Source organism: Dermacentor albipictus, chromosome 4, assembly GCF_038994185.2.
Source record: "Dermacentor albipictus isolate Rhodes 1998 colony chromosome 4, USDA_Dalb.pri_finalv2, whole genome shotgun sequence".
Classification (NCBI taxonomy): domain Eukaryota; kingdom Metazoa; phylum Arthropoda; class Arachnida; order Ixodida; family Ixodidae; genus Dermacentor; species Dermacentor albipictus.
The window spans coordinates 82085058-82106966 of record NC_091824.1 but is presented as its reverse complement, the minus strand read 5'-3'; the positions used below and the strand labels follow the sequence as shown (position 1 = coordinate 82106966).

At 48.1% G+C, this 21909-nt stretch overlaps 1 protein-coding gene across 2 annotated transcripts in view; it reads right to left on the bottom strand.

The window, feature by feature from the left end:
* The window catches only part of LOC135913357 (glycine receptor subunit alphaZ1-like), a 191165-nt gene extending 177264 nt beyond the window's left edge, over positions 1-13901 (bottom strand). For both annotated transcript variants that reach the window (XM_065445956.1, XM_065445957.1), the window contains exon 1: positions 13776-13901. In XM_065445956.1, the coding sequence (XP_065302028.1) occupies positions 13776-13900 (125 nt within the window). In that variant the 5' untranslated portion in view covers position 13901. The remainder of the gene's footprint in view (positions 1-13775) is intronic.
* Between the last annotated feature and the right edge of the window lie 8008 nt (positions 13902-21909).

Below are 21909 nucleotides of genomic sequence, written 5' to 3'. Positions count from 1 at the left end.
ATCCCACCGCTGCCACCAGTATTACGACATCCAACCGGTGCCACCAGTGTTACGAACTTCCAACCGGTGCCACCAGTGTTACGAACTTGTACCGCTGCACCACGATTACGGCTTTGTGGTCCCGTAGAGCTCGTCACCCGTTTCGTGACAGAGCGTTGGTAGCGAAGACTCCGAGCCTGGCGTCGATGAGAATAACAAAAGGGACTTTATACATTATATACAGGTTATCATACAGGACATGAACGGGTCGGCACTGGGGCCGAGTGCTCACAACAAACGCGACTGTTCTCGCACGACGACGTCCGGCGAAAACGCGTGACACATCTCACCCCAGTCGGGAGCGACACTCTCTCCCGGTGAGGTCGGCGGATCCTGTTTTCGAGGCGGCCTGTCGCTGCTTTTATAATCCCCGAGGACCATTGTCACTCAAACGGCCCAATACAAAGTCAGCACACGACGGTCGTCCGAGGGGTCCAACCAGCGACCGCGCTGGCCACCCGGTTCAAAGTTCGCGCGCGCGGTGACCTCCAGGCAAAGGGAGGTGCGGCGCCGGGCTGTCTGGCACACGCGGACACGTCCAAACACGCTGCTTCGCCGAGGCTTCTCCCGCACGAAGGCGCAGCATCTTGACTTGTGAAGGGAGAATTATGGCGCTCGCAGGATAGATTCTGCATCTTGCAGATTCGGAATCCGGGCTTGTGGTAATGGCACAACAACGTAGAGATGCTGCCTCGTTTAGGTCACCAAGTGCACCAGACGAACCTCGAGGGTTCAGTAATGATTTGTAAAGATCCTAATTAAAACCAGAAACACTAAACCTTCCCGATACACTGCACGTAAGAGGCCCCGAATTTCTAATAAATATAAAGTTTGTGCAATGCAGAGTGATTTCGCAACACTAGGAAATGTAGTTGATAATGGCAGCGTGACACCTTCGGGCACTTACTAAAGGATTGTTATATATATATATATATATATATATATATATATATATATATATATATATATATATATATATATATATATATATTGTCACGTGGTAGTGACGGTGAAGAAAGAAGCAGTACGGTGGAATACAAAACTAGCTTTTATTGGGCGAACCTGTGCCCACAAAACCGGCTACTCTTATAGCACAACGAAAGCGGCGAACACGCTCGGCGATCGTCGAAAATCTGATCAGCAGGTCAAGCTCGTCGGCTTTTATAGATCAGTCGTCGAATGTTCCAGATTAACTGATGGGACCCGCGTGTCTTCCACAAAGTTCTACACCATTCGTGTCACGCGATGAAATCTGATAACACAAGGTTCGGCGACAACAGACACGCGGATAGAAGCGTCGATAACTTTCCAGAAACGTCGGATACATGCAGGCGCTTCCCCTCGCTCTGCGATTACAGTTGTTAAGCGGCGAAACGTGGTTGCGCGATAAAGATAAGTACACGTGTCATTACCCCCCTCTTAAAAAGCATCGACCCGATGCTGCAAACAAACGAAAGTAACAAAGAAAAGCACTCGTAGCAAAGAAAACAACAAACTAAGGAAGTTCATCAGCGTCCGTAAAATGGTTTAAGGCGCACCACGTGGACCACTTCAGATCGGGCGCGGCGCCGCTGTGAGTGCGAAATGCCGTCTGGCACGACCTCATAGTCTAGTGCGCCAATACGTCGGATGACCTTGTAGGGTCCGAAATAGCGTCGCAGCAGCTTCTCACTGAGTCCTCGTCGGCGTATCGGGGTCCATACCCAAACACGGTCGCCGGGCTGGTACTCGACGAAGCGTCTTCGGAGGTTGTAGTGTCGGCTGTCGGTACGCTGCTGGGTCTTGATCCGTAGGCGGGCGAGCTGTCGGGCTTCTTCGGCGCGCTGGAGATAGCTAGCGACGTCAACATTCTCTTCGTCAGTGATGTGGGGCAGCATGGCGTCGAGCATCGTCGTCGGGTTCCTGCCGTAAACCAGCTTAAACGGCGTGATCTGTGTTGTTTCTTGCACCGCCGTGTTGTAAGCGAATGTTACGTACGGCAGGACGGCATCCCAGGTCTTGTGTTCGACGTCGACGTACATCGCTAGCATGTCGGCGAGGGTCTTATTCAGCCGCTCCGTAAGGCCATTCGTCTGCGGGTGGTAGGCCGTGGTCCTCCTGTGCCTTGTATGACTGTATTTCAGAATGGCTTGGGTAAGCTCCGCTGTAAAGGCCGTTCCTCTGTCGGTGATGAGGACTTCTGGGGCGCCATGTCGAAGCAGGATGTTTTCGACAAAGAATTTCGCCACTTCGGCTGCGCTACCTTTCGGCAGTGCTTTAGTTTCAGCGAAGCGGGTGAGGTAGTCTGTCGCCACGACGATCCACTTATTTCCGGTTGTTGACGTCGGAAAGGGTCCCAGCAAGTCCATCCCGATCTGCTGGAATGGTCGGCAAGGAGGCTCGATTGGCTGTAGTAATCCGGCTGGCCTTGTCGGCGGTGTCTTGCGTCGCTGACAGTCTCGGCATGTTCTGACATAACGGGCGACGTCGGCGGTCAGGCGCGGCCAATAATACTTTTCTTGAATCCTCGATAGTGTCCGGGAAAAACCGAGGTGTCCAGCGGTCAGATCGTCATGTAGGGCGTGCAATACTTCTGGACGAAGTCCTGACGGGACAACAAGAAGGTAATTGGCGCGGACTGGTGAGAAGTTCTTCTTCACGAGTAGACTGTCTTGAAGCGTGAAGGAAGATAATCCGCGCTTAAATGCCCTGGGGACAACGTCGGTGTGCCCTTCCAAATAATCGACAAGGCCTTTAAGTTCCGGGTCCGCTCGTTGTTGTTCGGTGAAGTCTTCCGCGCTTATTATACCAAGGAAGGCGTCGTCATCCTCGTCATCTTGCGGCGGCGGGTCAATGGGGGCGCGTGATAGGCAATCGGCGTCTGAGTGTTTTCGTCCGGACTTGTATGTTACAGTGATGTCGTATTCTTGTAGTCTGAGGCTCCACCGTGCTAGCCGTCCTGAGGGATCCTTTAAATTCGCTAGCCAGCACAAGGCGTGATGGTCGCTGACGACTTTGAATGGCCTGCCATATAGGTAAGGGCGAAATTTCGCTGTAGCCCAAACGATGGCGAGGCATTCCTTTTCGGTTGTGGAATAATTGCCTTCCGCTTTTGACAACGACCGGCTAGCGTAAGCTATCACGTGTTCATGTCCATCTTTTCTCTGGACCAGGACGGCTCCGAGGCCTAGGCTACTGGCGTCAGTGTGGATTTCGGTATCGGCGTTCTCGTCGAAGTGCGCAAGTACGGGCGGCGACTGCATGCGTCGTTTGAGTTCTTGAAATGCCTCGGCCTGCGGCGTTTCCCACTTGAACTCGACGTCACATTTAGTTAGCTGCGTCAGCGGCTCAGCGATGCGTGAAAAGTTCTTGACAAATCGCCTGTAGTAGGCGCACATGCCAAGAAATCTACGCACTGCCTTCTTGTCGATGGGCTGTGGGAACTTTGCTATGGCAGCTGTCTTCTGCGGGTCGGGGCGGACTCCAGATTTGCTGATGACGTGGCCTAAAAATAGAAGCTCCTCGTAAGCGAAGCGGCACTTTTCCGGCTTCAGAATAAGTCCTGACGTCCTGATGGCCTCTAGTACTGTTGCCAGCCGCCTAAGGTGAACGTCGAAATTTTCGGCGAAGACGACGACGTCATCCAAGTATACAAGACAGGTCTGCCACTTCAATCCTGCTAAAACCGTGTCCATCACGCGCTGGAACGTTGCAGGCGCCGAGCACAGTCCGAATGGCATAACCTTGAACTCGTAGAGGCCGTCTGGGGTGATGAAGGCGGTCTTTTCGCGATCTCTTTCGTCGACTTCTATTTGCCAATAGCCAGACTTGAGATCCATGGACGAGAAGTATTTAGCGTTGCAGAGCCGATCCAATGCGTCGTCTATCCGTGGGAGGGGGTATACGTCCTTCTTCGTGATCTTGTTCAGACGCCGATAATCGACGCAGAAACGTAGGGTTCCGTCCTTTTTCTTTACCAGAACAACAGGGGATGCCCACGGGCTTTTCGATGGCTGGATGATGTCGTCGCGCAGCATTTCGTCGACTTGTTCTCTTATAGCTTCACGTTCTCGCGCCGAAACTCGGTAAGGGCTCTGACGGAGTGGTCGAGCGCATTCCTCGGTGATTATGCGATGCTTGGCGACTGGTGTTTGTCGAATCCTCGATCACGTCGAAAAGCAGCCTTTGTATCGTCGGAGCAGACTTCTCAGCTGCTGTTGCTTATTCATAGGGAGATTTGGATTAATGTCGTAGTCTGGTTCGGGAACCATCGTCGTCGGGGTAGATGCGGCGGAATCCGATAGGACAAACGCATTACTTGTTTCCAGAATTTCCTCGATGTACGCGATCGTCGTGCCCTTGTTGATGTGCTTGAACTCCTGGCTGAAGTTTGTCAGCAACACTTCAGTTTTCCCTCCATGCAGTCGAGCGATCCCTCTTGCGACGCAAATTTCACGGTCTAGCAGTAGACGTTGGTCGCCTTCGATGACGCCTTCTACGTCAGCGGGTGTTTCGGTGCTGACCAAAATAACAATGCTGCAGCGAGGCGGGATGCTCACTTGATCTTCAAGCACACTCAAGGCGTGGTGACTACGAGGACTCTCCGGCGGCATTGCTTTATCTTCCGACAGCGTTACTGACTTCGACTTGAGGTTGATGATTGCGCCGTGTTGGTCCAGGAAGTCCATACCGAGAATGACGTCTCGTGAACACTGTTGGAGGATAACGAAGGTGGCAGGGTAAGTCCGGTCATGAAAGTTTATTCTTGCCGTGCAGATCCCAGTCGGCGTGATGAGGTGTCCTCCAGCGGTGCGAATCTGAGGGCCTTCCCATGCGGTCTTCACTTTCTTCAACTGGGCGGCGATGTGTCCACTCATTACGGAGTAATCGGCCCCTGTGTCGACTAAGGCAGTGACTGCGTGGCCGTCGAGAAGCACGTCGAGGTCGGTTGTTCTTTGTCTGGCATTGCAGTTAGGTCTTGGCGTTGGATCACGGCTGCGTCGTGTTGAAATGAAGTTGGAACGTCGCGTCGTCAAGTCGTCTTTCGTCGGTGTAGTTTTGGCTTCCAGACTTCGTCGGGACGGCGGCGTGTCGTCATTAGGTCGTCGAGATGGTTTCTTCATCGTCTTCGTTCGACGAACAGCAACCGCACCTCCATCGGTTGCTGCTTTTAGTTTTCCGGGTATGGGCTCGCTGACCGGCCCCGGGCTGGGCCAGTGTATGGTCGGCGCTGCGGCGACAGGTAGCGGCCTGGTGATGGCGAACGGGACGGCCGTCGAGGGCTCCGCTGAGTAGCGGCGAGGTAATCGGCGATGTCACGTGGGCGCTCGCCAAGCTGTGGACGCGGCGCGTTGACGGCGAAACCTCGCAGTCCCATCTCCCGGTACGGACATCGTCGGTAGACGTGACCCGCTTCTCCGCAGTGGTAGCAGAGCGGGCGGTGGTCAGGAGCACGCCAGATGTCCGTCTTCCTCGCGTAGGTGCGCTGGGCGACGGGTGGTCGTGCTGGCGGCGGCGGCGGCGGACGACGAAACTGTGGCGTGACAGGGCCCTGGCGTGGTCGCGGAGGGGGTCCTTGACGGCGTGCGACGGCGGCGTAGGTCATCGCTTGCGGCTCACGCTGCGGCGATTCAGGTGCTACTCCAAGTTGTTGTTGGAGCTCCTCACGCACGGCGTCGGCAATCGAAGCCACTTGAGGCTGTGATGATGGGAACAGCTTTTGTAGCTCCTCCCGCACGACAGCTCGGATAGTCTCGCGTAGGTCGTCGGCGGCGAGTGACTGAACTCCGGCGTAGTGGGTAGAGCTTGTATGGCGGTTGAATTGCCGGTTCCGCATTTCGAGTGTATTCTCGATGCTGGTGGCCTCGCGAAGGAACTCTTCTACGGTCTTCGGTGGGCTTCGTATCATTGCGCCGAAAAGTTCTTCTTTCACACCACGCATGAGAAGGCGGACTTTCTTCTCCTCAGGCATATCCGGGTCGGCATGGCGGAACAGACGTTTCATTTCTTCCGTGAAGATGGCGACGTTCTCGTTAGGTAGCTGCACTCGGGCGTCCAGCATGGCTTCGGCCCTTTCCTTGCGCACGACGCTCGTAAAGGTGCGCAGGAAGCCGGTACGGAAGAGGTCCCATGTCGTCAAGGTCGACTCCCGGTTCTCAAACCACATTCTGGCGGCATCTTCTAAGGCAAAGTATACATGCCGCAGCTTGTCGTCGGAGTCCCAGTTGTTAAAAGTCGCGATTCGTTCGTAGGTCTCCAACCAGGATTCTGGGTCTTCAGTCGCTGCTCCATGGAAGGTCGGTGGGTCCCGAGGTTGTTGTAGGATAACGGGGGACGCTGGGGCAGCCATTGGGGTTGTTTTGACCACGATCTTCTTTGTCGACTCAGGTAGAAGTCCGTGCTCTGGGGGCAGTCCTTGCAGTCTGCGGCTAGCACGCTGGTCTTCGGCGATGTTAGTTTTGTCCTCGGGCTTTGGGCTTGGATCGCGGCTTTGCGGGGGCGTTCGGTACATGAACGCACAAGCACCTCCACCAGATGTCACGTGGTAGTGACGGTGAAGAAAGAAGCAGTACGGTGGAATACAAAACTAGCTTTTATTGGGCGAACCTGTGCCCACAAAACAGGCTACTCTTATAGCACAACGAAAGCGGCGAACACGCTCGGCGATCGTCGAAAATCTGATCAGCAGGTCAAGCGCGTCGGCTTTTATAGATCAGTCGTCGAATGTTCCAGATTAACTGATGGGACCCGCGTGTCTTCCACAAAGTTCTACACCATTCGTGTCACGCGATGAAATCTGATAACACAAGGTTCGGCGACAACAGACACGCGGATAGAAGCGTCGATAACTTTCCAGAAACGTCGGATACATGCAGGCGCTTCCCTCGCTCTGCGATTACAGTTGTTAAGCGGCGAAACGTGGTTGCGCGATAAAGATAAGTACACGTGTCAATATATATATATATATATATATATATATATATATATATATATATATATATATATATATATATATATATATATATATATATATTTCTGGGCTTTACGTGCCAATACCACGATCTCATCATGAGGCACGCCGCCGCAGGGGGGTACTCCGGACATAGTTGACCACTTGACCAAAGTTCACCAAAGCGAGACGCTTCTCAAAGCGCCTCGCTTTGATAAGCGTGAGAGATAAAACTTTATTGTGTCCTTGATAGGGTTTAGGGGTGTGAGGTGGTTGTGTTGCGAGTCAGCAAAAGGCCGACGGTGGTTCCACAGTTAGCCGAACGGATTGTACGTCAGAGGCATCACAACTTTAGTGCTGAGATGGGACAAACGTCTGAACCGGTGTGGAGACTATGTGGAAAAATGGTGTAAGGTACGTAGAATAGTTCGTATATATGTAATTACCTGTATATGCACCTAATTTTGGTTAATAAAATATAGCGGCAAAAAAACTTTCTGGTTCGCCCTAGTATTTAGTGCTTCTATTAAAGTCAGAAACGTGAATGTTTCATCACACATTGCATTTAGACTTTCCCCTATTTCTCCTGATTTATGAATTGGTATATTGTGCAGTTGTTTCAGGAGTTCGGGAAATATTGCGAATGATCGCCATTTGAAACCCTGGAACGCTTGAGTACCTAACTTTCTACAAAGGCTGTGATTCACCTACACAATTAAAAAAAATTATCCTTTGCCACTCGCAACATGCTTCCTACTTCAACGAAATATAAACGCAGTGTCTCACACAGTTCACCGAGTAAACCAAAAAAACGCATGAAAATTGGGAAAAGGAGAGTATTTCATGGCACATAATTAATCTACACACTTCAAACTTTCGGAAATCGTCACCCATAAAGCGCAACCCCTCTCCCCATTTCCCCCATTTTCTGAAGATATGACATTTCTGCCGTTCTTGCTCCTCTTAGGAAAGCGGAAAACCCTTAGAAGCGTTCTATATAGCATCGCTAAAGGTGTCGGGAATGAGCGTCTATCAATTTTCACTTAATCCCTAATAAACATAGATTTTCTCAAGATTTGCCTGCGAATTGCTCTTTGTATTCCCCACATTTTCTCAAAACATAAACTTCGTGAGTGATTGTTTCATTTTTCTCTTTCTTTTTTTCAGAAAACTGAGGAAAACTGGCATGAAACATTTTTGAGCGCTTCTAGTCGCATAACAGCTTTGCTGCAAAAAGCGCATAAATGTTAAAAAAACGTTTCGTCTTCCACCCGGAAACGTTGTTCACTATAAAGGCCAGTTCAAACTGATACATTCGGTGTCTAGCGCGGCGCATAATCTGATTCGGCGGCGGCAAATTCCACCGAAAAAGCCTTCTCCGTGTCGATCGATTCCGGACCGATTTCTGGCACTGCTGCCGCCGGAATCCCTCGCGCGGATCAGTTATAACGCGAGTCACCAAGGGAGCGATCCCCCATGACACGGCGTTCAAGTTCGGCAAATTTCCGTCGTCTCAAAAGACCGTGTCAAATGTCGCGACAACGGAGTTGTTAAAAAAGAAATCGAGCAACACATGTATGCGCTATCACAGAATTTTTTTTCACACGTATTCCTTTAACAAAGACTCAACTAACAGTTCTTGACAGTCATGAAGGAAGCTTTGTGGTCGGAGAAATAGGCTGATATATGTTCGACTTGGTACACCAATGCTTGATTCTCAAAGACGAGATCTATACAAGTGCCTCGCGAGGTTGTCACAGCCGTGGGACGCGTTACGAGTGAGAGGAACGGGATGTTCTCCCGCATTCTCCCACAACCCGAGACTCGCAGGAAGAGGGGGGCGGCGTGTACACCCAGCGGCAAACGATGGGGGCAGAAGCGCGCGCAGCAAGCGGACAACACGATAAAGGGAGAAGGGAAGAGATAGCAGCGACTGACTGATGCCGCTGACGCCGATAGTGAGTCAACCCCTATCCGCCACACAAGAACAGGGGGGGGGGGGGGGACCCTTTCCTCCTATTTCTTTATGGCGGCGACGGTGTTCTATGCAGTCACGTTATCTTGAATCTCTAGCGGCGTCAGCGGCATCCAGCGGTATCAGTCGGTCGCTGTTAGCGCTGGGGGGATGAAAGGGGGGCGGAGCTGGTTACGAGGCCGACGACGACGCGAAACCCAGGAACGGACGCCAAAGAGCTGCGCTCTAAAAGGCTCTGAGAAATCACCGGGTTGCGTATATTGAAAATCTGGAAGGCCTTAGCAACCGCGATTGACTGAGACGCCGCGCCGCCGGCAACGTTCTTATGTCCCGCCGTGAAGATAATTGCCCTTGCGTGTCGCCCACGATAGGTTAGGTTAGGTTAGCCTAAAATGCGTTAGATGGCGCGGCATTCTCTCAGGGCGTTGCAAAAGGCGTCGAGCGTCGCAGGCGGCCTTTCAGCCAGTCGCGTTCCACAGGGGTTGGTAAGGTGCTGTGCTTTCTACATTTTCAGTATATGCTACCCGGTTCTTTAGGAGAGGCGCCAGGCCAAGCGTTAGCATAATAATAATAATAATAATAATAATAATAATAATAATAATAATAATAATAATAATAATAATAATAATAATAATAATAATAATAATAATATCCTTTATTTCATGAAAATGGTACACATTCAAAAAACCGGTCAGCCCAAGCCATGGAGGCTTGTCGGGCTGTACTCGGCAGTCAGCGACAAGTACTAAAAGAAACGAAATAAAGCATGGTTAGCAAGCCATAAACTGAAGCAATTTACAAAAAGCAAACTACAACAAAAAAGGAGGCTACAACACAAAAGCAAAGTACCACAAACAAAACGTTAGCTACGAGCAAACGCAAGCTAGAAAAGATACAAAGTGAAACAGACAAGGATACACACCAATCTAGACCAAACGAGACTAATCGAAACTATAGGACAGGCTCTAGTGAATGACAACTAAACAGAAGAATAATTAGTTTTGAGGTACAGCTTGAGTGTCCGTTTTGATGAGATAGAGTACAGTTCAGTGGGTAAAGAATTAAAAACGTTAGGAACATAATATTTTCTGGTAAAACGACCAAAACGGGTATAACTCCGCGGGGTAGTGAACGTATTATGGTGCCTTAGTGGTCTGGCAGGAATCAACGGAAAACAAAATCACTGTACCAAAAATGTTTTATCACCACAGTTTGGAAAAATAATGCTTCAAATGAGGGTAACTGCAAAAAGGAAAATAGGTTAGTATTAGGAGGAATGGTCTCATTGTATGCAACGTTGCGAAGAACAGATTTCAGAATAGAATTCAATTTTGCGCGCCATGTAAATGAACAGTGATAAAATATGGTAATTCCGTATCTAAGATAGCTGTACACAAGTGCGTGAACAATGACTTTCCGGACAGAAAACGGGAACAGGTATCTAGAGTTATACAGAAGACAGGATACTGAACGTAACTTTTTGCTAATACCTGTAAAATGAGTGTTACATGTCATATGAGAATCAAACATGATGCCTAAATATTTTACATTAGTTGCGAACTCTAATGGTATGCATTTGCAGTTTATACAATTAGAGTTGTGAACAAAAATGGCACAGGACGATCAATTTTTTTATGGGGATTATGAAAGCAAACTAGTTTTGTCTTTTGTCTATTAATTCCAATCCCGTTACTTGTACACCAATCCATTACAGACGTGGTATCTGCTTGAAGGTTATAAACGCATGTATTAAATGATGCATGAGTTGATAGAAGGACAGTATCGTCGGCGTACTGGAATATGCAGCATTTTGATACAATTTGAGGCAAATCATTGACGTATAGGTTAAATAAAAGTGGAGACAAAACAGACCCCTGGGGAACACCCGATTTTAACATTATTTTTGTACTGGAATAGTCACCTATGCGCACCACCTGAGAGCGATTGCTAAAATAACTAGACAATAACTTTATAAATGGGCCCCTGAAGCCAATTCTTTCTAGCTTATCAAGAAGTAATGTGTGAATAACGGAATCGAAAGCCTTACTTGCATCTAAAAAAAGAGCGCATACGAATTCATTATTATCAAAAGCTGAGTAGATAGCGTCCGTAAATTCTTCTAGTAGTGAAATAGTGCTTTTTCCCTGGATGAAACCAAACTGTGCTTGTGATAGAACATTATTTTTATTTAGGAAATTGGTCATCGTTACGAGCAGGTGTTTTTCAATTATTTGACTGATTGCAGGAAGAATGGAAATCGGTCTGTAGTTCTCTACTTTGCTATGAGAACCACTCTTATAGAGCGGCTTAACCACAGCCACTTTTAAATCGTCGGGAATAACGCAATGATCTATATACCCATTAATAATGAAGAGAAAGACGGATTCAAGCACAGAAAAATTACGTTGAATATCATGAATGGAGATACCGTCTATACCAGGTGGTTTCTTAGGTCTAAAGCTAAATAAGATGCTGTGCAAGTCTGCTGCAGTAACTGGTGGCAAGAATGCCGATCGTACAGTATTAGGAACAGCGCTAGACGCATCTGGAGCAAAAGGCTGAAGATGTGAAGACACTACAGAAAAAGAGTAATTAAATTCTTGAACGGCTGACGTAAGGTTGCTGAAATGCTTTGCGAATACTTCTTCTAAAGGTTGATTGGTGTTTCGTCCGAATACTTCATTAATAGCTGACCATGTCTTTTGGGGGGAGTGTTTGCTTTCATAAAAGATCTTGGTGTAATACTGACGCCTTGCCGACCGAATCATGGCGTTTACCCTTTTCCGGAGCGATCTGTACAGATCTCTAAGGTGTGTATTGTTCGGGCAACGCTTACAACGTGACCAAAGGGCATCTTTTTCTTTAATAGCCGTCAGTATATCGCACGTTAGCCATGGAAGTTTGGGGTTGCGTTGTTTCACGGCGATTGTTTTCTGGGCGGTAATTTTTAATTTTTAATAATGCGATGACGGATGAACTGCTGCGAAAAATAACAGCGCGCAAACTTAACGCATGCGGACAGAACGGCTAAATAGAGCGCAGGGAATACTGTTGTAAATATTGCATACTCGGCAGATGGCGCTAATGTTACAGATAGAATATCATGCGGTTTCTTTGTTTTCGCGTTATTTCGGCAGCTGGACACCAATGAGGCAGTTGGAAGGGCGAGCGATGTAAACGACGTGGCATTAAGGTGGCAAAATATTCGGCGACGCTCTAGAAGCCGAATGTTCCAATGCTATCGCGCTGTAACTGAATGAAATCAGGGATATCTAGTCCGGTAGAGAAGTAGATTACAGTTAGCGCAAAACAACACCGAACGTCAACCTAAATCGTGCGTTAGGCCTGCGCGAGCTCCTGATAGTGCCTCCTGTTTCACGATAATTTATGGTGGCTCGTGGCATTGCCTGCTTTCCTATACGCATCTGTGGTACCTGGTACTACTGAAATTTTTGTAGCCTTTTTGGCTACACGGCCTGAAGTCATTTTAGCAGATCAAAAGGATTGTTTGATGAAAATTGTAATAATCTGTAGCTCTGTAGCAGGCAATGCATATGAAATGGTTTCAGCTAGAAGAGTTGCAAAAAGGAACTGTCATAGACGACTGCGTGCATTCGCATTGCATTCATTCAAGTAAAGCACACTTTTATTTCGAATTTGACTGTTTGGCCACGCATTATTACGGCGTAGGTTGGCTAAACGCGTAGAAAATTTCTTTACTGCGCAATGGTGTTCAAGGGCTGACTTTCGCGAATGCCGTGGTATGCACATTGACATTCCCGTTGTTCAGCGTCAATGCCGCCTCGCTTCACATTTTCCTATCTATACAGCAAAAGGTAACAACTTGTTTGCTGTGCGAAAAAGTTCCCATTTGGCGTCCTTCAGTAAAACCCATTGCGGGAACGTTTCATTACGAAAACTCCCACTTACATCGCACTTACGAAAGCAGGAACTTTGATAAAATATTTGAACCGGAAAACATTTATTGCGGCAACAACGAAATTTAGCTCAAGCCAAAAAGCGGTAAGGCAACAAAACATCGAGCACTTCGCCGTGGGCTTCTTGCTGAAACAAGAATAGTTTTGCTCCCTTCTCCAATAATTCTGTTTTTTTTTTCTCTACCAGTGGAATGCATTTCATGACCACACACCCTGTTCCATTATGCTATGCTTCCGTGATTGGCCCGTCGTGTCGCAAACGCAAATCTTCGCTTGGTGTTGCTTTTTTCTTCTTTCTTACACGTGCTTGTTTCGTACGTCGAATTCCTGTCGCGTTTTTTGTTGCCGGATATTCCCTCTGCGTCAGAAATTCCTGAAGTCAAAGCAGGAGGCGGTCGTCTCTTTCGCAAGCACACTGCACGTGAAACCATTCCAGACTCGGGAATGTTTTGCAAAGTTCTTCAGTAAAATACACCGCTATAACGAATACCAGGTGTAATCCGTGCAGTTTCTTGAAAGCAGCCAATTTTAAATGCTAGCAAAATACTGGTGCAAGAATGTTCTTCTATAACTTTAGCAATTACTTAGAAATATATCTTACCATTTGGGAGGTTGGCACCACGCGAGGCGCTCAAGTGTTCGAGAAATGTTGGCCGTTAAAAATATTCTTGCTGCATCATTCGCTGGAAGGTTCTCGCGGAAAATTTGTTTCTACGAGGAGCAGGTTTTCGTGCATTCTTTGTCCGGACGGTGCGGTTTGCGCTTAAATCCCGGAAAGCATTGCTTTGCGAAGGTAATGTTTCAACACAGACAAATGGGTAGCGTAACTTTATCGGTTTAGATGGCCTTACGGTTGTAGCGCACATACAACTGGAACAAGCAGAAAATGGCTTACACGCATCGTGGTGGCCTATAGTGGCTAGGGCGTGGCGCAGTCAAGGTCGATGTACTGCATTCGATCTCGGCCACGGCAGCCGGATTCCGATGAAGATGGAATGCAAAGACGCTAGCGTACTGCATACTGTGTGCACGTTAAAGAACCCCAGGTGGTCAAAATAATTCCGGAGCCATGCGCTCCCCCACTAGTTCTTGCCATGCCACGCCCCGCTCCCTCACTATACGGCATGCCTCGTGATCAGATTGCAGTTTCGGCAAATAAAACCCCAGTATGTAACTTTGTTCTTTAGTGTGCATTACAAGCGTATGACAGCAGCTGAGCGTTTAGTACGACCATCTCAAGCCTTCTGGATTGCACAAGATTTCACGCTTAATATCAGAGTGAATCAAAGTAAAACGCGCAACATAGCGCTCAAATAACCTGCAGGCTTGCAGACCCGAGTTTCTTGTGGATCGCTGCAGATAAACATATCCTTTATTTCACTGAGCACGGAAGGGTGTGCTTACACTGATGTCACTATCCTTATTGGATGCATGCAGAAGGTATACGGTATGGTAAAACTTTATTGAGGTCCTACAGACTGTGAATCATCACGAAGCGAACCGCCCCACATGGGAACTGGAAGGCCAAGCCTCTCGGCCGCATAGTGGCCCTGCTGGACAGCCAAGAGTCGGTCAACCAGAAGAGGGCTGCGGAGACCCGCCTCCCATCTGGCGGAGGTGTTACGTCACAGATAAAACCACATTCGTGCAGGGGAATCGCGCAGTACTAAAGCACGTCTTGTGAGCCGAATGTCTATACCACGCGTCTCAGCTAACGTTAGCCAAGCTGTACAAAAACAAAAATTTCTTTCTAAAAGCACAGCGCAATATACAATTATGAGACCTACCGTGTTCGGTCGGCAGAGTTCTGACAACGGACCACGATAGGTCTTGAAATCGTATCTTGCAGAGTGCGTGCGTATGTGCGTGCGTGCGTGTGTGCGTGCGTGCGTGCGTGCGTGCGTGCGTGCGTGCGTGCGTGTTTATCTTCTTTTTTCGTTGAACCGATCGGCTAACATTAGTTGGGACACACTATATAACTACTACAAGTCAAAGCGCGTTTCGGGGCGAAAACTGTAGTGCAGTACGTGCGAAAACCGGCCTGCCACTTGCGCGTGGCTGCCATAGCCCCAAGGATTTCGGATGACGTCACCAAAGCAGGAAGATGGCGCGCGACACGCGTGTTTGTTTTGAAGGTCGCGCTCGCGTGGCGCCGAGTCGACAGTTTCTCGCCGGATTCCGCGGTGAACGCCAGCGGTGCGTGTCGGCGGCGGGTTCCCGTCAGCGTGTCCATCTCAGCCGTCCTATAATACCGCGTGCTTCGACGCCTGCCAACTCGACACGCAGTGTGCTTTCGGCCGCGTCGTCATTTCCTCCGCTCTCGCCACGCGGAACCTAGACGCGTCTGCTTCGGTTGCAAACTGTCTGCGGCGGAAACGCGCGGATGTTGTGCACATCGTCCGTACTTCAGGTCTTGCTGTTTTACAAGTGGTAATAGAACAAATTAAAGCAAGTTGCGAAACGAGGCTTGAGTTGCTTGCTTCGCACAGTTTCAAGGCGTACGGCATGTAGCAAAGCAAACAGGGTAGAAAAAAAAGAAAGAAGGCCTAAGTATAGAGCAGTAACCTTTAGGTGCACAGAGAAACGCTTTAGCATTACATCGTCACCACCCACACTTGAAGAAGAAGTAGCAGTTTAATGATTGGAAAATGTAGAGAGGTCGGCCGGAAAATGGAGCATCTGGCCTGCTACCCTACGTAAGTGAAGGGGAAGAGGGAAAGAAAAAGGGTCACAATGGGGGATGATAATGGGAGGAACGAGGTAAACCCAACAAAAACACATTACTTTCCAGTTCATAAATGCTACTTTCCAGTTCATAAATGCACATGGCCGACACTGCAGTTATTGCAGTATTGATTCAACAGATAATTTTCCTGTGCGCTAGCTGCCATCATCGTCGTCTTCTTTATTGCCACCGCTAATTTGCACTGTCCTACGCCTATAGGTGGCGCGTCGATAGTTCAACTTGGCGAGGATGGGAGTGATGGAGCGATCAGAAAAGTAAGCGCCTCTGGAGAAGCAGGTGGTTTACGAGTCTTTAGTACCACCCAGCACATTCCTTGGCTTTTCTAAAGAAATGCAGATGTGTCTCGTTCGGTCTAACGCCAAGAACTTTATATCTGGTGGAATTAAGGAGACACGAGCAGCGTATAGCCTGCGTTTAGTCTCTTTGCTTGTCAGTTTCCGACAACATATTTGCGGAAACTGACCGTGAAAAATTCAGGCACTTACTCAACTCCCTTAACCCTTGTTAACCATTGATATCGCACTCACTGTTCGGTGTTATTTTTCCAACCTTTTTCTTGCACTGTAATACGTTTGTTACAAACTTATAGAGTTCTTTTTTAATGTACTCATATACAGCAATATGTAGCTAATATGTTTCTCTAACCTTTAGGCTATGCTTTTAGGCTGGTGCTCTTTTTAAATTATTATGAATGTTACTAGATTGTATGTACTTACTTGAGTCTACGTTCACCTTACTCAATAGCAATGTAGGGGCCTTGTAGGGTTTTTTTACAAATAAATTATAAATAAAAAATATAACAACTGCTGTAAAAAGCCTGTCGCGTATACGATAAAGGTTGAATTTTGTGGCCCCATCCGATGCTGGAGCCGCAAAAGATGAATACATACTTTGTCTTGTTTTAATATCTCTAATGTTCGAGAGTAAGCACCCGCCAGCTGCACTAATGGTGAGCACGCTATCCTTCAGAGATGAACGAAGCTACCTAAAGTAGACGACAAGTTTATTCCCATTCAGAGGCATGTTACATTTAGTCACTTTAGTCTTGCAGTGCTTTTCTTGCTCGTTTTTAAGAATCCTGAATTTCCTGAAAAACTGTGGCTTTAGTGCCACAGTTTTTTTACTACAGTTTTCCGGCAAAATTTTATACTCTTGAATGAGTGGCACTCCTCTTCAACCATAATTACCAGGATTCAAACTCTTTTCAACAATGTAGCACAACTGCTTCGCAAAAAAATTAAAAAAACAAATATTCATGCAGCAACACTTGAATGCGGCGCAACCTCCAAAACGATAACCTAAATGTCCCCACAATAAGGTTTCTTTTTTTAAATACTCGCTACAAACTACCATTTCATCACTCATTTTCTTCCCAGTTCGCCTCTTTATCGCCCACAACGTTGTTTCTTTCTTAAGCTTCGGAAATTGTGCAGGCTTATTTCCGTCGACACTCCTCGACTTCCGCATGATGGCGCAATGAACATGCTGTTATTTCTCGCGGGTCGTTTGTTTGTTGCCTCTCCGAAGAGCGGTCAAAACTGCTGAAACCGCAACTGCCCAGAACCTATCACTGCTCTCAAGGGCTTCGGAGAAGATCCACATGGCGGCACCAGCGTATTTGAAAAGTGCGAATACAGGAATGACATTATATTATGATGATGATGATGATCATGATCATGATTACGACGACGACGGCGACGACGACGATTTGCGGCCATTCCAATTGCAACGGGTGGGTAAACTGCTACTCTGGTCTCAATACATAAATAAAAGTTAAAAAAATAATAAGAGTACAAGTTGGAGAGGGTGCCTTCTCGTGAGACGTCTGACCGCGGACGACGCTCACTACGGCTCGCTTGGTTGCCGTGCGGTTTTTTTTTTTTTTCGCTTTGCGCATTCACGAATAATTGTGCACGCCAGCCGTCCTTCCTTAAGGATACTTCAGCTACTTTCGGTTCCCGGTACGCCCAAATTTTCGATTTATTTTCGAAACCGCGCGACTCGTGAAAATTTGCGGCTTCGATATCAGAAGATATGCAGAATGAAAGAGGTCTACTGCTCTCGCAGAGTAAAGGTGCGCCGTGTCTGCATTTTAAATAAAGCGAGCTTTCTCCCTGCCCATAAATTTTGTGGAAAAGTTTTGCCTGCAAACATTGTGTGATGTGTAGCGCAAAGCATAAGCATTCCCTTATTACTTGGTTATAGCAGACACTGCATTTTAAGAGCAATCTTGGTATTTGACGAGAACATTATAAACTCTTTATGTAAAATGGTTACCGCTAGCGAAGCTCTGGTTAACCCTCTTTGGCAAGTTCTTTTAGTCAAATGCAGTCATTCAAACAATGCGTAAAAGAAGGATTAGGCGCACATTTTGTATGAATAAATTGGCTATACTATTTTCACCATTCTCCGGACCAGCTAATCATTCAGCAATTAATTTCATTTATTGAAACTGCCAGCCCAATTGGAACAAACATTATCCGTGGCTGATAACACCGCTGCGCGTCATACGCTGTATGTTATACAGGGTGCTTCAGCTAATCGGCGCCAGCTATTAAACATACAATCATAGGCACTACCGCCGCAACACGTGTTGAATCGGTGCAGTATTGTACTGAGCCATATGGAGCATGTCATGCTATTTTTTTCAATTAACAAAGCTGAGTAATCATCAAAGATTACTTAACTTTTTAAATTGTAACTCTGGCGAAAAAATCTTCAATACGAAAGTTGTAGCGCTAGTAAATAAACATCGCATTATTTCACCTATGCTGAGATCTACTACTTTGTTGGTAAACGACCCTGTTTAATTTTTTCCAGCTGCTTTCTGTGCAGGTGCTGCTGGAACACCGCCCCCATCGCACGTCGGCACATAAAGCGGTGTAGGTGCTTTTGTGCATCTTGAGGACGATGGGCTTGTGCGGATGTGGATTTAATGGATATTCTATAAGACTACACGCGTCAGCGAACTCGCCGCTAATTTCCTTTCCTCGTCTCTCTCCCTGTCATTTTGTTTTCCCTTTCCCATTCCCCCGGTGTAGGGTAACCAACCGGGCGTTATTCTGGTTAACCTCCTTGCATTCTGCTCTTCAGTTTCCCCTCCACCTCCAGCCTTTCTTTAAAGTGCGTGAAATTAAAAAAAAAATATCACGTGACTGCCTGCTAACGCGCCGCGCCTTTAGTGCTCTCAAACGTAAGTTGCACGAGTTAGCAAAAGGTGCTTCGCGCACAGAGATCGATTTTTTTTATTGATGTGATATAAGGAGATGTTGACGCACTATTTAAGGCGCCGGCTACTCCTTAGCTCGTGAATGGGTCCAGCTTACAACTGTGGGAGATGTGGGGTTCTCCTCCCGTGCTCTTGGGACAAAGGAACGACAACACAGTAGTGCAAACAATCACAAGGGCATTTATTGCACCTTTCATAGATCAATGCCTGCTAGCCGAGTTGCTATCCACAAAACATGCCGATGGGCGCGCGACAAATCTAGAAGTCCGACTCACCGCGAGCGAATATGTTCGCCCCATGCTGGATCTCGACGCCTGGTCGTTGGCGCGTACAGTCACGCGAACGGTGGCGCATTCCAAGGCGGCCACGCGAGACGGTCTCGCAGAAGCATGGGTCGGCGCACGCACGGCACGGCACGTCCGTCCCGCTTGCTTCCCGAACCCCAAAGAGGAAGCGCGCCTTCCGCTCCCACACCCAAGTAACCTCGCAAAGGCTTGATAATTCGAAAGTAGCGACACTCTTTGAACTCTGCCGCCGCAGCGCCTCCTCCTCGCCCTTTGCGCTTTCCCCCGCGGCAACCAGTTTTGCCCCCGTTTTTCTGCACGAAGATTGGTCTCCCTGCCGTCGCCCTTGGAAACGCGCGGATCTTGAGTATTGCTTGTGTTTTCTTTTTCTTTCACGCCATTTTCCTCCTGAGCACGCCTGGCTCGGCGCTTTAACTCGGCGTAGCGAACGTTGTACGCCGTGTTTCTGGTCTATATGTAGCGCTATGCCAGGCTGTTGCGCATGTAGCTGCAGCAAGAAGATTGAAGACGGTTATGCCGTTTTAATGATACCAGAACGAAAGCGTGACGGCTTGCGTAGGAAGCAGTAGTTGCATGACATTGGCCGAAAGAACTTTGTTCCGACAAAGAACAACGTTGTTTGCGAGCTGAGGAGTCTTTCTTATAGCTCATAGCAAAGCTTACCTTAATGCTGCATTTCTTTTTTTCATTCTTCCGGCCTGCTCACCAGCGTTTTTTGTTGAGGTTGTCCTCAGTATGCTTAATATTATGGGGTGGCCCCATCACTTCGCGTCGCTAACTGTTGTTATTCAGTCGGAAGTGCAGTATTATCGATTCTGTTTTGCGCCCTGAAAAAATTAGTGCAAGTGTACCCGTAGTATTGCAGGTGACGAGAGTTAACAAGTCAAAATTGAGCTTTTCTTTAAGTTTTAAGGCAAAAGCCTTTAGATCTTTATGTTTCAAGGTCGCGTTGTAAACTGGAAGTATCACGTGACCCAAGGAAGGCCAGAGGGAACTTAAAGCATGTCCACCTCTGTATAAGAGAATGATTACCCAAGGTAATTAATGAATCATTAGTGCTTGACATAATGTGGATTAGGGAGGATTAAGGTTAGTTAGAGTGTATTAAAGAAGGTTAAGGTGGATTAGAGTGCATTATGAAGGATTAAGATGCATGAATAAAGATTAAGGTGCTTGGAGGAGGATTAAGGCAGATTATGGTGGATTAAGGTGAAGCATTGATGAAAGGGTGTTAAACCGATTAGGGTGGATTAGGGTCACGAACGAGGATTAGGGAGGATTACGGTGGATAAAGGAAGAGTAAGGTCGATTAATGTAAATTAAGGTGAATTAGGGTTAATAAAGGAGGATTAAGACCGATTTGGATGGACTAGGGTACATTAACATGGATTAGGGACCATGGAGCCGGATTAGCTTTGATAGAAGCGGATTAGGGTGTATTAAGGTAGATTGGGACCATTAAGCAGGGTTAAGGTGCGTGAATAAGGATTAAGGTGGATGAAGGAGGATTAAGGCGGATTATGATGCATTAGGGTTGATAAAGGAGGATTAAGACCGCATAGGGTAGGCTAAGGTGCATTAGGGGCGATGTAGGTTGATTAGGTTGTATTAAGGTGGATTGGGAGTATTAAGGTGGATGAAGGAGCATTAAGGCGGATTAGGGTGTACTAAGGGGAATTGGGGTTCATTGAGTATTAAGACCGATTAGTCTGCCATAATCCTCCTAATGCACATTCATCGACCTCAATCCTCCTTTATTCACTTTAGTCCCCCATAATCCACGAAAGTCCTCCTTATTGCACCCTAATCCACCTTCATCGACCTTAATCTACTCTAAACCTCGTTAATGCACTTTAATTCTCCTTAATCCACCCTTATCCTTCTTCATGCACTTTGTGGGGTCTTCGGGTCTCACAGGAGTACCGACCACCGTGGGTTCGAGCTTAGCGAGCCACAGGGCCGCGTCAGCCGTCAGCCTCTAGCGCCGCTGCGCGCGAGCTCAGGCCACGTGGGGCTACCGAGCGACGCACGCAAAAACACAGTATTGCCCTAAAATGAAGGAAACCGTTTATTGTTTCCAACGGCACCCAACACTGCACAAACGCCCGGTCCCGGGACGGCGGGGAACCAAAGGGGTCCCGCACCAAGGGCGAAAAATACAGCTAGGGGCGCCTGTAGCACGTCGCTGCGAGAGCACAGGCTCAAGCTGGGACGCGCCGCTAGGAAAAGTCCCGGCGGCTATGCTACTTGCTCTGGCGATAACCAATGGGCCAACTCGCGAGAGCTCGGGCAATCTCCTTCGGCTTGGGACTTCGATGAGTGCGGCTCGGCGTGGTACGACCTCGCGCGAGCACTAGGCACCCGTTCTTAGGCTTAGCGTCGGGATAGGAAACAACATGAGGTACGCGCTCCCCGCACGGGCAAAGGCGCCGTGCGTGAGCTCAATCCTAGTCACAAAGGTGTCGGCGGATGAGAGAGAGCATCGTACGTACCGGGTGCTGTCCCCAAGAAGAAGAGAGAGCCCGTACCGTCACGGCAGTAGCCACCAGGGACCGCTGCGTGACGTCACTAGCTCCGCCCCCACTACGAACCATGGCGAGTGGAACGCCACCGCTAAAATCCGGTTCGAAGCAAGGGCGACGTGGCTGGGATTACAGACATGGGTGAAATGCGCCCGCACAATGGCGCGTCGAATTCCCCCAATCCCCACAACGTTAATCCACTCTAATCGTCCTCAATGCGCCTTTAT